This window comes from Osmerus eperlanus, chromosome 20 (genome assembly GCF_963692335.1).
Source record: "Osmerus eperlanus chromosome 20, fOsmEpe2.1, whole genome shotgun sequence".
Taxonomy (NCBI): domain Eukaryota; kingdom Metazoa; phylum Chordata; class Actinopteri; order Osmeriformes; family Osmeridae; genus Osmerus; species Osmerus eperlanus.
The window spans coordinates 7,751,309-7,763,556 of NC_085037.1; the positions used below are offsets into that span (position 1 = coordinate 7,751,309).

At 42.3% G+C, this 12,248-nt stretch overlaps 1 protein-coding gene across 4 annotated transcripts; it reads right to left on the reverse strand.

Moving 5' to 3' along the window:
• Positions 1 to 386: 386 nt before the first annotated feature.
• Positions 387 to 11,937, reverse strand: sfpq (splicing factor proline/glutamine-rich). Of its 4 annotated transcripts, none has more exons than XM_062445921.1 (12): positions 11,174 to 11,937; positions 10,457 to 10,645; positions 10,050 to 10,351; positions 9,867 to 9,962; positions 9,270 to 9,466; positions 9,071 to 9,155; positions 8,766 to 8,880; positions 8,483 to 8,534; positions 8,158 to 8,264; positions 896 to 947; positions 644 to 735; positions 387 to 498 (listed from the first exon to the last, which is right to left on the reverse strand). In XM_062445921.1, the coding sequence occupies exons 1-10, from the start codon at positions 11,798 to 11,800 to the stop codon at positions 921 to 923; spliced, it is 1,797 nt and encodes a 598-aa protein (XP_062301905.1). In that variant the 5' UTR covers positions 11,801 to 11,937; the 3' UTR covers positions 387 to 498; positions 644 to 735; positions 896 to 920. The 4 variants fall into 4 exon arrangements, with proteins under 4 accessions (XP_062301905.1, XP_062301901.1, XP_062301902.1 ...); XM_062445917.1 differs by having other exon boundaries at positions 648 to 735; positions 896 to 5,608; XM_062445918.1 differs by having other exon boundaries at positions 896 to 5,608.
• Between the last annotated feature and the right edge of the window lie 311 nt (positions 11,938 to 12,248).

Sequence of the window (12,248 nt, forward strand, 5' to 3'; positions counted from 1 at the left end):
CCCAAACAAAACCGACCCACATTCTGGCTGTCTTCTTGGGCCTGGCTGTCTCAGCTTGCAGCCTCCCTGACCACGAACCTGGAACTTCTCCAGGGTTGACAGCCAACCCACAGGATGCAGATGTGATCTGGGCCCTGGGAAACAAGGCACCTTGGCCTTTACTGTAACTGGACTATACTTCAACCAAGGTGTGCCAGTCAGATGTACAACAGGCTGAGAGTTGAAAGTATATCTACAGGTTATTTATATGTAGTTTGATGGCTTGACAACTCTTGGATGATTAGGCTACCAACAGCTGAATATTGCTAATACACGTGACTCATGTCCTATGCCTAAGAAGATACTAATTAGTCTAAAATACATTTGAGACAATAAAAAGACCAATCCCAGTTTAATTTTTTTATTGCGAAACTGCAGAAAACAAGCTTCAATTAGGTGTCACACTATTGAAAGAACACCTTCTCTAGTACTCTGGAGCTCCACCTGCGCATCAGGACTCTGGAGAGTAAATCAGGAAAATATAGGAATTACAAAATAGATACATGACTGGCACATGAACAAATGTTACCAAATGTAAGCACTTGTTTGTGGTCCATTTTGATGTCCTACCCTGCAACATAACATTCCAGCTGAGAAATCTCACCTACCGTTCAGCATCCATCCAGCCATTGGGCTACGAAGAGTCATTGTGGTGCCCTCTGCTTAGGTTTATACAGACATCAGTCTTCAGTTATTCTGCATTGAAAGAACATTAGATCAATTTACACTACAGCCAGGTTGAACAGAGAACATGCCCAATAACTGATTTATGTGGTCGGTTTTGCTATCTAGTATATGATCTGGATCATAGACAAGGGAGACTACATGAACTACTGGGTTGTTGAAGGCAACTTACCATGTGAGAGACAGGCAGTCACTTCTCAGCCTCCCTCTATCACTTGAGTCTCCTGTGGTAAGACACACACAATGAGAGTGGAGCATGAACAAGGTCTACAAAACTCCTAAGATTCTACTTGAGTGTGTGTGCATGTTGGATGGCTAACCTACAAATGTAGTCATTCGAGTTGAATGTTTAGGATATGCATATCTAGACTGGACTACCATAAATAAAGTAGAAAAGAGAGGGATTCAGTGAATGTGTCAATGAATAACAATTTAACAAAATTGTATACTACAAAATGAATTAAATTCTTTCAAGAAACTGCTGAAGGGTAAAAATGGTTCAGGGTAACCTTCAGTCACGTGAAAAAATAAATAAGTGTTTGAGAGGTGAAAGAGAGGTAAGAGAACTAGAGGTGAAGGTAAGCTTGACTTGATGGACTGAGACACTTCAGAAATGCTGTTACTGCAAAAACCCTGAAAGGGTTTAGGAGTTACATCAGAGCCATTTCACCTTAAAACATCAGGATGGCTATTTGCGGAGTCGATGGATCACTCTGGCAGAACGCGTTTAGGGACAGGAGGGGGGGTAGCCGTGTGGGGGGTGGGCATCGGCCCAGCGGTGGAGGCCAAGGGGCCTGGAGGGTAGTTCTGGCACCACACTCTGACTCTGGAGTAAGGAGAAGCTGCCATACCACTCAAAGAAGTGAAGGCTACGGATGGGGGAATGGATCACAGTGCAGACACAGTTGGCGGCCCACTGGGGGCTGCATTGATTGCTCACAGTGCTTGATGTACACAAGATTTTGTCCTGAAGACCAGCTGCTACAGACTCAATACACACTTTTTAAGCTCCAGACAACAGTTCACATACAAGTCACACGGAAAGTTTGTCAAAAGTTCTGGTGAAACATTACAAATTGGCTGGCCGGTCACTGGCTTAGAAGCAATTATAGAAGTACAAAAATATATATATATATATATATATATATATATATATATATATATAACAGGATAAAAATAGGTGTCAGGAAAGAAGTCCAAATGGATAGAGAAAAATACATCCTGGTCGCATTATAAGCGAGTAGCCACATAGTTGAACAAGTATGAAAAGACTGGAGCCAACTGTCCCACACCCATCCCCTGTACCATCCACCCACCCCCCCACCCCCCACAACCGACGATGGCCATCACTTCCATCTCTTAATGGCTGAAAAATCTTTGAAAATACACCCAGTTGTCAGATAATTCTGACATACAGATATAGGTTTCAGAACGACAATATAGCAGTGATCAGGATTGCTGGCCTAAAATAGCTTGAGTTTTGCGTCTTATGTAGCAGTATGGTACAGGAAATTCAACGTGTTTACAGCAGAAAATTATTGATTGCAATGAATATTGTACAGCTGAATAGTTCCTAACAGTAAATGAAGATAGGATGTCACACACAAACATGTAGTACTCAAGTCACTGGTAATCAAAAGAGGCCCATACATGCCTTATTAAAGACTGAGTATAAAGACTCAGTTATTCACACAAACTACCACAAAAACTGAGTTAACCCACTTCATTCCAAATCTCTGAAAACCTGGTGTAAGACCAGATGTACCATAAAAGTGATAACTGGAAATCACTGAATATGCATCTTCTGTGAACCTGCCAAAATGCAAAAAAAAAATTTTTTTTACCTTCTTACAACTGGAAGTGTCTGCATTAAGAGACAGACCTAATATGCCTCTCACCAATTCTATAATATAAGTTAAACTGGTACTACAGGGTGACGAGAGCAAGCCCAGTGAAACATCCAGCTCAATTGCTACAAGGCCTAAGAGCATCCAAGTATGAAGTACATACAACCGCAATGAAATCAACAAGCTATACCTTCGTAGAGACTCACGTCTACATGCCAAAAGGTGTTTGAGCACCTCCTACCTGTTCTGATCCTCTCAGAAGTATTTGCTGCCTCAATACACTGAATGGATTTGCGTGTATCTCAAATATGTTGGTGTCAGTCTGCAGTTATACAAACCTACATTACTCGACGAGCCAGTGACACAGCCACCCACATAAACGCTTGCTTTAGTACAGAGACCAGTTGAAGTGAGAGGAGGAGTGCCACAAAACTGCACGCGCTAAAACACACACACATATCGCCATGAGTCCACAGACAAGAGGGCTGGGGGCAGAGGAGTACTGCACTGTGAATCCATTCTTCAGGAGTGTGATGCCAGAAGCCCTGTAGAGTATTTCCCCACAAAACAGTGGGGTGGCAGAGAGAGATAGAAGTTAAGTTTGGGTATATTTTCCAATATTTTTTTTAAATCATAAACATGGGACACTTACCTTTTCAGCAGATCTGTTAGCATACCTCTTGCTGCAAACAAGTCCAGGCTCTACTGTCCACTGACTTCTGCAGTACTACTCATCATCCTCAACGTAACCAACTGCCGGAGCCTCAACTGTGGAATGGGGCAGTCTGGGCTGTGGTTTTTGCCTCTACTGCACAGCTACTGCACCCCCATGCACTCAAGACACATGACACAGACAAGAGACAAGCCATTCGCTCCCCACAACTCAGTACCACAGGTCTCTTGCTTCTGAAGGATGAAGAACGAAGGTATATGGGAGGGGAAGGCCCGCCGGAGAGTTCCAGCAGTTCCACTACAATGGTTCTGGGAATGATACCCTTTTCCAAACCAGGACAAGATTCTACAAACCAAATATTGAACTAAGTGTTCTTCATTCTTTTTTTGTTGGTAAACTAGTTCACTGCAAAGCAAACTGGAGTACGCTTAAATGATAACGGTCAGACACTTTTGCCAAAGTAGTTTTGTTCACTTTATAGACTACTCTTTCTCCATCTCCTCTTCGTTGCACTCTGACATGCCTAGTTGCTTAAGGGTAAGCTTTCACTTGGTTGGCTACAAAGACCACAATACTCATTTTAAGGTATGTGAACCCAGGCAATACAATACTTCAACTAAGACCTAAAACAGTTGGCAGAGTTGAGTTTAGTATAGCCATGTCATCTTAGAGGCATGTCCAGATTTCGCTAGCTGAAGGACAGTATACCTAAAAACAAAGGAATCATTAATATCTCCTAAGATGGGATGCCAGATCTAACTACTGGTCATGTTATGAGGCCAGGCTAGATGACAGTCAAAGTAAATGAAACATTACTATGCATTCAAGGGATATCTTGAGTTCAGTTCTCCAACAGCGTCGTTTTGCCATTTAAAGATTTTTATTTAATTTTAATTTTTAATTTTTTTTTCACCCAATGGTCCATTACAAATCCTATGAGATGTAAGAAAGAATTTACAGGACTAAACTGTGGGTTCTTGGTCTCTCTTACAGCCTGCAATGACCTCTCAGATGGACACCTGTTAAAAGAAATGTACAGAGAACCAACACACAGAAATAGCATTACAAGTGTTCAGGTTTGCATGAGCTGGTCTCCAAAGACCTGACAATCTCCAGATGGATGGATTGACGATATGAATACTGTGATGTCGGAAAAAATGAGAAGTGTCATCAAATGAAGTAAGGCCAAAGTATCAGTCACAGGCCCCTTCAAGTGAACAGATGATTTCCAGCATTTATGCCTGAGCCATTTTACCTTGGAAAGTCTACATCAGGATATGTTGCGGTTCTGAGCATTAACTACTGTTTTGTAGATTTGATACATTTTATGGCAGCGATTAAATGAAATTTAAATCAAATGGGCAACAATCTAAACGCCCAATAATGAGTTGTGTAATATAGTAAATGTGTAGCCAAGTAACATAAATGGAAAACAATTTGACAGAAGTGTAATTTTGTCAACAGAAACCACAGCACAATTGTCAATTCATGTAATTCGGCATTCAACACACCAGAAAGTTGACAAATTGCATCAAAACTCAAACTCCCAAGTATGTGTGCCTTCAAATTAAGTTGGTGTAGGTTGTCAACCTGCAACCTCAACCTGTCCAGGAAACCACCAACAAGCGCCAAGATTTCTGTTGCCAAAAAAAGCCACTGTCTGCTGTGCCAAGACTACATCTAAGGCTCCAAGGTTTTATCAATGCACCCCTTAATACTGCCGGTTTGTTCCATAATCCACATGGAATTATAAATGTCCATTAAAACTGAATATATCTTAATTTAGCAAGTCTCCATACTTCAAGACAACTTAACTCCTAGAACTAGGAATTTGGGTTCGGAACCAGAAAAAGGTCAAAATGATATTTGCAGAGAATTTGGAGAGAACCAATTTGTAGTTTTTATTGTATTACATGTTTAACTTCCAAAATTTGAAATGGCACAAAACACAGCCATAGAAAGGTGAGAAAACGTTACAATTATCACCACTTACGACACGAGTCACAGATCATGATACACCTGGATAAGAAATAATACATGGATGAGCGCTAACTGGATCACAGAAGGTGGTCCAACAATTTGTTTTATACTACTCTAAATACAAAATAAAAGGATAAACTACCTAAACTTGCCATAAAATGTATAAGTCTTCAGGCTAAAATGCAGGAACACTTTCAACTTAAATACAATAATGATTCAAGGTATTCAGAGAATCTCTACACAAAAGCGCTGCTTTGAGAATGACACTAAACTTTTAAAAACGAGGCTTCTTGGCCGGCCCATCAAACTCCTCACGGACCCTGCCAAACCCTTGGTTATTGGGGCCCATTCCCCTAGGACCACCTTGGGGGAAACGCTCATTGCGCTGTGTGGATCAAAGTTAAAAGCAACAATAGCCGTTTGGAAGGTAGGAGGGATGAGGCAATAGGCCAGTGCAATGGCACACAGTTCAGGTCCATATGCCCCCATATGCAGGGGAGAGGTGTAAGGGGGTGTAGATATAGATAGTTGGAGCGTAAAGAGATTTTACAAAAAAAGTAACCAGCCGGAGACACATCCGTAGGTAACGTTCGTTGAAATAGTTCCAATATGAAGATCCACGGGTGCCACAGGTAACATACGGAGAAGGAAGAAAGGGTAATGTTTTCGTTAGTCAGTGCCTGTCCTAGACTGGTGATGCATGCTAATGGCTGAGCTAACCTACACCACCAATGGCCTTTTTATTCCAAGCCACTACTTGCACACACGAGTGCCCTAATATTTGGGAATGTACAGGCCTACTGATTCCAATATTCCCCAGTACATAACTTACTATTAGTACTTAACACTGGGTTGATTACAAACTATGAACAGACAATTATTTATGCACCAGTTCTCCAAAACTGTTGTGCCAAGGAAATTGGTCCAATATATGGATACCTCCCTTACTCTTGTTGTCGGGTATGCCTTTATTTTTGTTGCACATGAACAGGTTCACTGTGGTGCCTGAACATTCTATAAACTTAATTAGTAGGTCAGTAAAGCATTCTGTATGCTTATTTTCTGGGGCATAGCTTATGTCTGGTTTAAGACTGGGCAGATAACTAATGTAGCCAAGTTATAAGTTGTCGTTTTACCTTACTATAGCCTAATAAAAATATCACAATCAATTTATTCTTGGTGTGGAAATAAATTACTACTACAGATGTACACGGACGGGGTTGTTCCTGATCTTATACTTATTTCATAGGCTAATTGATACTATAGTCCAGAGAGACCGTGTCCACATATCCCGTTAATCGTGTTAAGTTATAGACTTAAGCTACTAAGCTAGTTTCATTGTTTATTTTACACATTGTTACATCAACATTTTGTTTGTGTTGTAATCCAAAAGTGGTCGTCACCAAGTAAAGATTCAGAACCCAAAATGATTCTGTCTTCCACTCAGCTAGTGCAACCAGCCCTTCGGGGTCTGACCAAATTGCACATCCAGGATATGTGAGCGGTTGCGTGTAATTTCATTGCACCTTGCTAGATGCGAGTTAAAAAATGTGGCATTACTGAGCAATATGAAATACAACCATGTTTGAAAAAATTCATCCAGTTATTATACACCCTTTTCCTAAATGTAAATGTTCCTGATGTAAAGCTTGTTATAACATGTAAGACCATAGGGTTTGCAATTACAGCATAGGCAAATGTTGACTAAGAACACAACTTTAGTCATGTACCATAGTGGCAAAACCCTGTTGAAGCTGTAGAGTTCCATTAAATTCTCAATCACAAGTTATAGAAATGCAAACTACCAAGTGTCCACTTGCATATCATGCATACGCTAAATAGCCAACATGGCCCCTTAATAATCATTGATTTCCAATAAACTTGCATCAGAAACCGGCAAATACAGATTCTGAAGACACAGGTTAAAAAAAAAAAACGAACCTTTATGCATGGACCAAAGTACCAAAAAAATTGAAATCAAAACTAATAAAAAAAGTTGCATGGTGGCTTAACGGTTTTGTTCACTGCTTGCTTCTGCAATCCAATGACATCTACAATAGCCTACCTTTTTACATCCTAGCAATGGCTGAAACAGGGTATGTGCACCCCAGCGTACATCCAAGTATGCAAACCTGTCAAAAGGCCAAGCCTGCCTCCATCCCTCAGTTCATGGCCATTGAGGTCAGCAATTTCCACCAAATGTTTCACTGATTAGGTTTTAATAAAAAAGAATTATGCTTAAAAGAAGTCAACCAGCACTAAACCACTTCAACTGAATTGCTTGGCTCCAAAAACATGGCCGGGCAAACATGACAACTACGTAGCTGATCCATGCCACGCGAAAGCAGGATGTTCTCAAACTCATCGCACTGCCGCCCACTCAAACATTCACAGGGTTCTTCCCATGCCACATGATTCCACTCATGTTTGGTAGCTAAAGTTTACTGGCTTGGTATGGTTAAGTGGTGTGACCACTAAATAGCAGCAACCCATTCCCCGCAAAAACATAAGAAAAATGCTGCCTGTTCACATCTCGTTGCTGAGAAAACGTGCCTGTCAGGCTCACACAAGACAGGGCTTGCAATGGAGGTCTGTTACACGTGAATCACAGAGTTCTGGGGATTGTCGCAATTTATTAGGTTTAGTGCAGGTTGACTCTTGTCAGACAAAGAAGACATAATGTAAGTGGAGGAACTGAGGGGGCAAGCTGTTGGTGGCTACTCATTGAGTGCAGAGTTCGATTTATCCCCAAGATAAATCAGGAAGACAAACACCTTTCATTCCTAACTAAGTTTCCCGAGTGAGAAGTGAGATAGGTCAGACACAGGCTTAAGCTAAGCCTCTCACATATCTTCAGTTGCCACTCTCACAATTGGTGCTACACCGGCAGCATAGACTAGGCCGAACACTGTTCTCTTAGTGAGGATACATTACCATTTCGTTCCCCATGGCACCTCCTGCAGGGCCGCCCCTGCCCTGATGTCCCTCGAAGCCCATCCCACCCATTGGGAACTTTTGGTTGGGGCTGCCAAAAGGCATTTCTAACAGGGACAAAAGGACTAAATGTCACACGCACACAAAAATAAGGTGTCCCGCATGCCCTTATGGGGGCTATGTCATCAGAACTCTCAATATGTGTCAAGGTGTAGAAATACAATTAAATCATCAATATTTGATTTATTATTTCATATTTAAGTTCATTCCAGATATCGAGCACAATTGGTTTGCAGAGGAAACTAATTGGAAATTAAAAACTAACCTGCCATGCCGCCCATGGCTCCACCAGCATTCATCCTCATCTCTCTCTCCCTCTGTGACAGAAAAACCATCAGAATATACACAATAGCCAACCCAGGCTTTACAGTATTGGTTAGGTAGATCTAAGGTCACCAGGGCTCTGCATTAAAGTAGGGCCTGGTAAATCACCCATGGTGGTTTCACAGTATTAGAAGTTCTTGAATCAAAGTACAAATACAGTTTTTTAAAGCACTGCAGCACTTCTGCTTACGTTTTATTTGCGATGCCAGGCTACCTGCACTTACATTGTCCATGAAGTTTCCCATTCTGTAGTTCTCCTCTCGCTGCCGCCTCATCTGCTCCTCCATCTCCCTCTGGCGAAGCATCTCCTCCTCTCGCCTGCGACGCTCCTCTTCTTGTCTGCAATCCAACACAAAATATTTTACCTCACACACTTCAAGTCCCCAACTAGATAGTGTTAATTGGTAACAAGATGTCTACAAGATGTCCCAAAAAAAAAAGGAAAAAAAAAGAAAAAAAAAGAGGGTTTTAATTAGGATAACAGGAAGTTTGCCATGTGAATGACAGTGGGGTAGGAACCAAGTAGTACCTGATCTGCATCTCTTTCCTTTTCTGCATCTCCTGACTGTGCATCTCCTCCATGCGGCGTAGCTCCTCCTGACGTCGAAGCAGGTCTGGGTAAACAAGGAAAAACAAGTCAGCCACATCAAACACCAACCAAAACATTTATCCTAAAATAATAATAACAGTAATTATTGGGCAGGACTGAGTAGGCATACTACACTTGCCTTGGCGGAGCATGTTAGCCTGGTGCTCATGGAAGGCATCGTCCATCTCTCCCTCCAGCTTCTCCCTGGCCTCTCTTATATTCTTCTCCACCTGCTGTCTCTGCTGCTTCTCCATCTCATCCAGGGACTTCCAGCGTTTCGAGTACTCAAACTCGAATGTGCCGGGCCGGGCGAAGCGAGGCGGCTCCTCTCTCTCTCTGAAGAGTGAGCAACAGGGGTGGGTGAAGTAACATGTATTTGGTAATGGAAAATTTGCTAACAAAATTATAGAAATAGTATCTCTATAAATAGTATTTCTGAAAGAAAATCTTGAGGATGAATCAGTGTTTTGAGTTAATTAATTCAACAGACAAATGGATTTGAAATGAACCACCCCTCCCCCACATCACGTCCTCCCCCACCACATCTCAGATCATCTGCTGAGCACCACTGATTTAGGTCTTTAGCATCACAATGAGAAGCCAAGCAACATTCAATACTGATCAAACATTTTTAGTGTTAAGCCAATCCACCATCAAATAGGGGTGGTGCAATTAAAACAAATACATTAGTTAGCCATGTAAAGCAGTCAATGTTGTGGTAAAGACCATGCCTTACTTTTGATAATTGGGGTTCTTTTGTGCCAGTTTCTCAGGTAGGCCATCTTCATCGTCATACTGTTCAAGAGGCTCCACAACAATTGGACGAGGTGACCTGAGCAGATTGAAAGATATATAAATAATCAGTATGATGCATATTTTAGTTATAAATAGGATGGACAGTCATGTAGTTTATTCTTACGTGGTAAGCAAAAAGATTCCGTCATTGCAACGGTCCAGGGCCTTGCGGGCTGCGGGTTTTGAAGCAAACTCAACGATGCCCTTGCCAGAAGAACGACCGCGGTCATCTACAATGACCACTGCTCTCTCAACCAATCCGAACTGAGAAAAGGCCTCTTCAAGGAGTTCGTTGGAAACATACGGTGACAGGTTCTTCACGGACAGAGCAGCAGGGTGTGTTGCAAAGCGCACACGAAGCTGACGGCCCCTCATGGGGACATCATCCAGCTCAGCTTTTGCTATCTCTGCCAGTGCACGGGACTCCTAAAACAGATATTTAGAGTTATTTTACATTGTTACGTACAAAATTACTTAAAGCTAGTATATTCAAGAGGCACTCAACAAGTCAACATAGCATCGTGATCTTACCAGCCGGATGAAACCAAATCCTTTGCTTTTGTTGAGGAATATCTCACTGGGCTCCCCATATTTAGCAAACAGCTTCTTGAATTCATCGTCTGAGATATCGTTGGTCAGATTTCCGATGAAAAGTCGACAACGTTGTGTGTAGGTTTTCTCACCAGGTTTCAACAGTAAGGATAACGTAGCTTTGAACTCCTGTAGATAAAGAAACGGGATAATAGTCAGCTCAATATTGTTGTTTCGTTAGTCAGTTGGCAACAACTCTCCCACCATAACGACAATAAATGAATCAACAAATAAAAATGCTAATCCAGCCAATGTGGCAATGCTAAGGCTCAATAAATCTAGCGACAAAGGGAGTTGGATGTTAAACTAGCTAGCTACCCACCCTCCGATAGCTACTGTGCATTTGAAATCACAAGCTAGCTTTGACACAACGTAGCTGGCTAACACAAAATGGCGGATAGGCCTCATTTCCCATACTATGCCATAGCAAGAAACGAGCACCAACGCTTGCTCTAATTAGTTAGCCAAGTGTTGCTGTAGCTGCATTGTTCACGCGATTCACGACGACAAATCCTTATTTTTGTTATTTTGAAAACCAATCTAAAGGTCCAACCATCTATAAACATGTGTGCAATACATTTAATCGTTTAAAACATCTAGCTCTAAATAGACACCAGTTTAATACCATTATTTGATTTAGGCTAGACTTAGCTCTACCTTGGGTGCACTGTTTTCTTCAACTCGGTCTATCTTCCGTTTTTGAGGTTCTTGCTTGGACCTAACCGTCGATGGCGATGCTTTCTGACCGTTTCCAACTCCTGGTTTTTGCAGATTCTTGTTCATTTGGTTAGGTTGAGGTGATGGGATTACAGGCTTCGGCGGGGGCGACGATAATACAGGTTTAGGTGGAGGAGACTGCATCTTTGGTTGTGCCGCAGCGGCCTGCTGTTGCTGTGCGGCAGCGGCCTGTTGTTGCTGTGCGGCAGCGGATTGTTGCTGTGCGGCCTGCTGCTGCTGTTGTGCTGCAGCGGCCTGCTGCTGTATCTGTGCCGGGCCTTTCATGGTTAGCGCAGGTCCAGGGGTCGGCGGTGGCCGATTCAGCTGCTGAGCCAGACTTGGAGGTTGCTGTGGCTTCTGGTGGGTTAACTGTGGAACCTGGTTGGGTGGCTTCCCAAAGTTATTTCCAAGCTGTGGTCCACGGTTTTGAAATGGGAGCTGATTTTGATTTCTGAAGTTCGGGTTGCCCATTCCACCTCGCATAGCCCCAGGTCCAAGGCCGTTGCCTCGTCCGCCTCTTTGAAATCCTCCACCGCCACGATTTCTGTTAAACCTGTCCCTAGACATGTCGTTTGAGTACTATTACGGCTTAAAGTATGTGTCAATAATGTATCTACGTCTTCTAACGCAATCTTTCTATTGTCCAAAGGACCTGCCTCTTCTCCCACAAGATGGCGATTGAGTTTTTGATTTGGATGCTCTACGTGATTTGCCCGAAGGGGGAGGAACGCGTAGTTTGTATACGCCCTACTACATTCATTGGTCAATTTCTAGTCATCTTCTTCTTGTTGTTGTTTTACAGCGTTTGGCATTCAGTTTATTGGCGCTTTACTGCCACCTGCACCGAAGTGTGGATGACACAATATAATTGCAATATAAATCCCCCCAAACCTTAACCCTAAAAACATCCATACACACACACATGCTAAACTAAATTGTATCCTGGATGGACTCTGGTCTCTCACCCATGTTCAGTAATCCTTTCAATATTAATTCCTATTAATTCACTATTTCA

Coding starts and splice junctions, on each gene's coding strand:
- sfpq (XM_062445917.1), bottom strand. CDS start 11,800: ATGTCTAGGGACAGGTTTAACAGAAATCGTGGCGGTGGAGGATTTCAA. Junction 9,963..10,049: donor GGAATCTTTTTGCTTACCAC/GTAAGAATAAAC, acceptor CAATCTGCTCAG/GTCACCTCGTCCAATTGTTG. Junction 8,881..9,070: donor AGGAAAGAGATGCAGATCAG/GTACTACTTGGT, acceptor GTTGGATTGCAG/ACAAGAAGAGGAGCGTCGCA.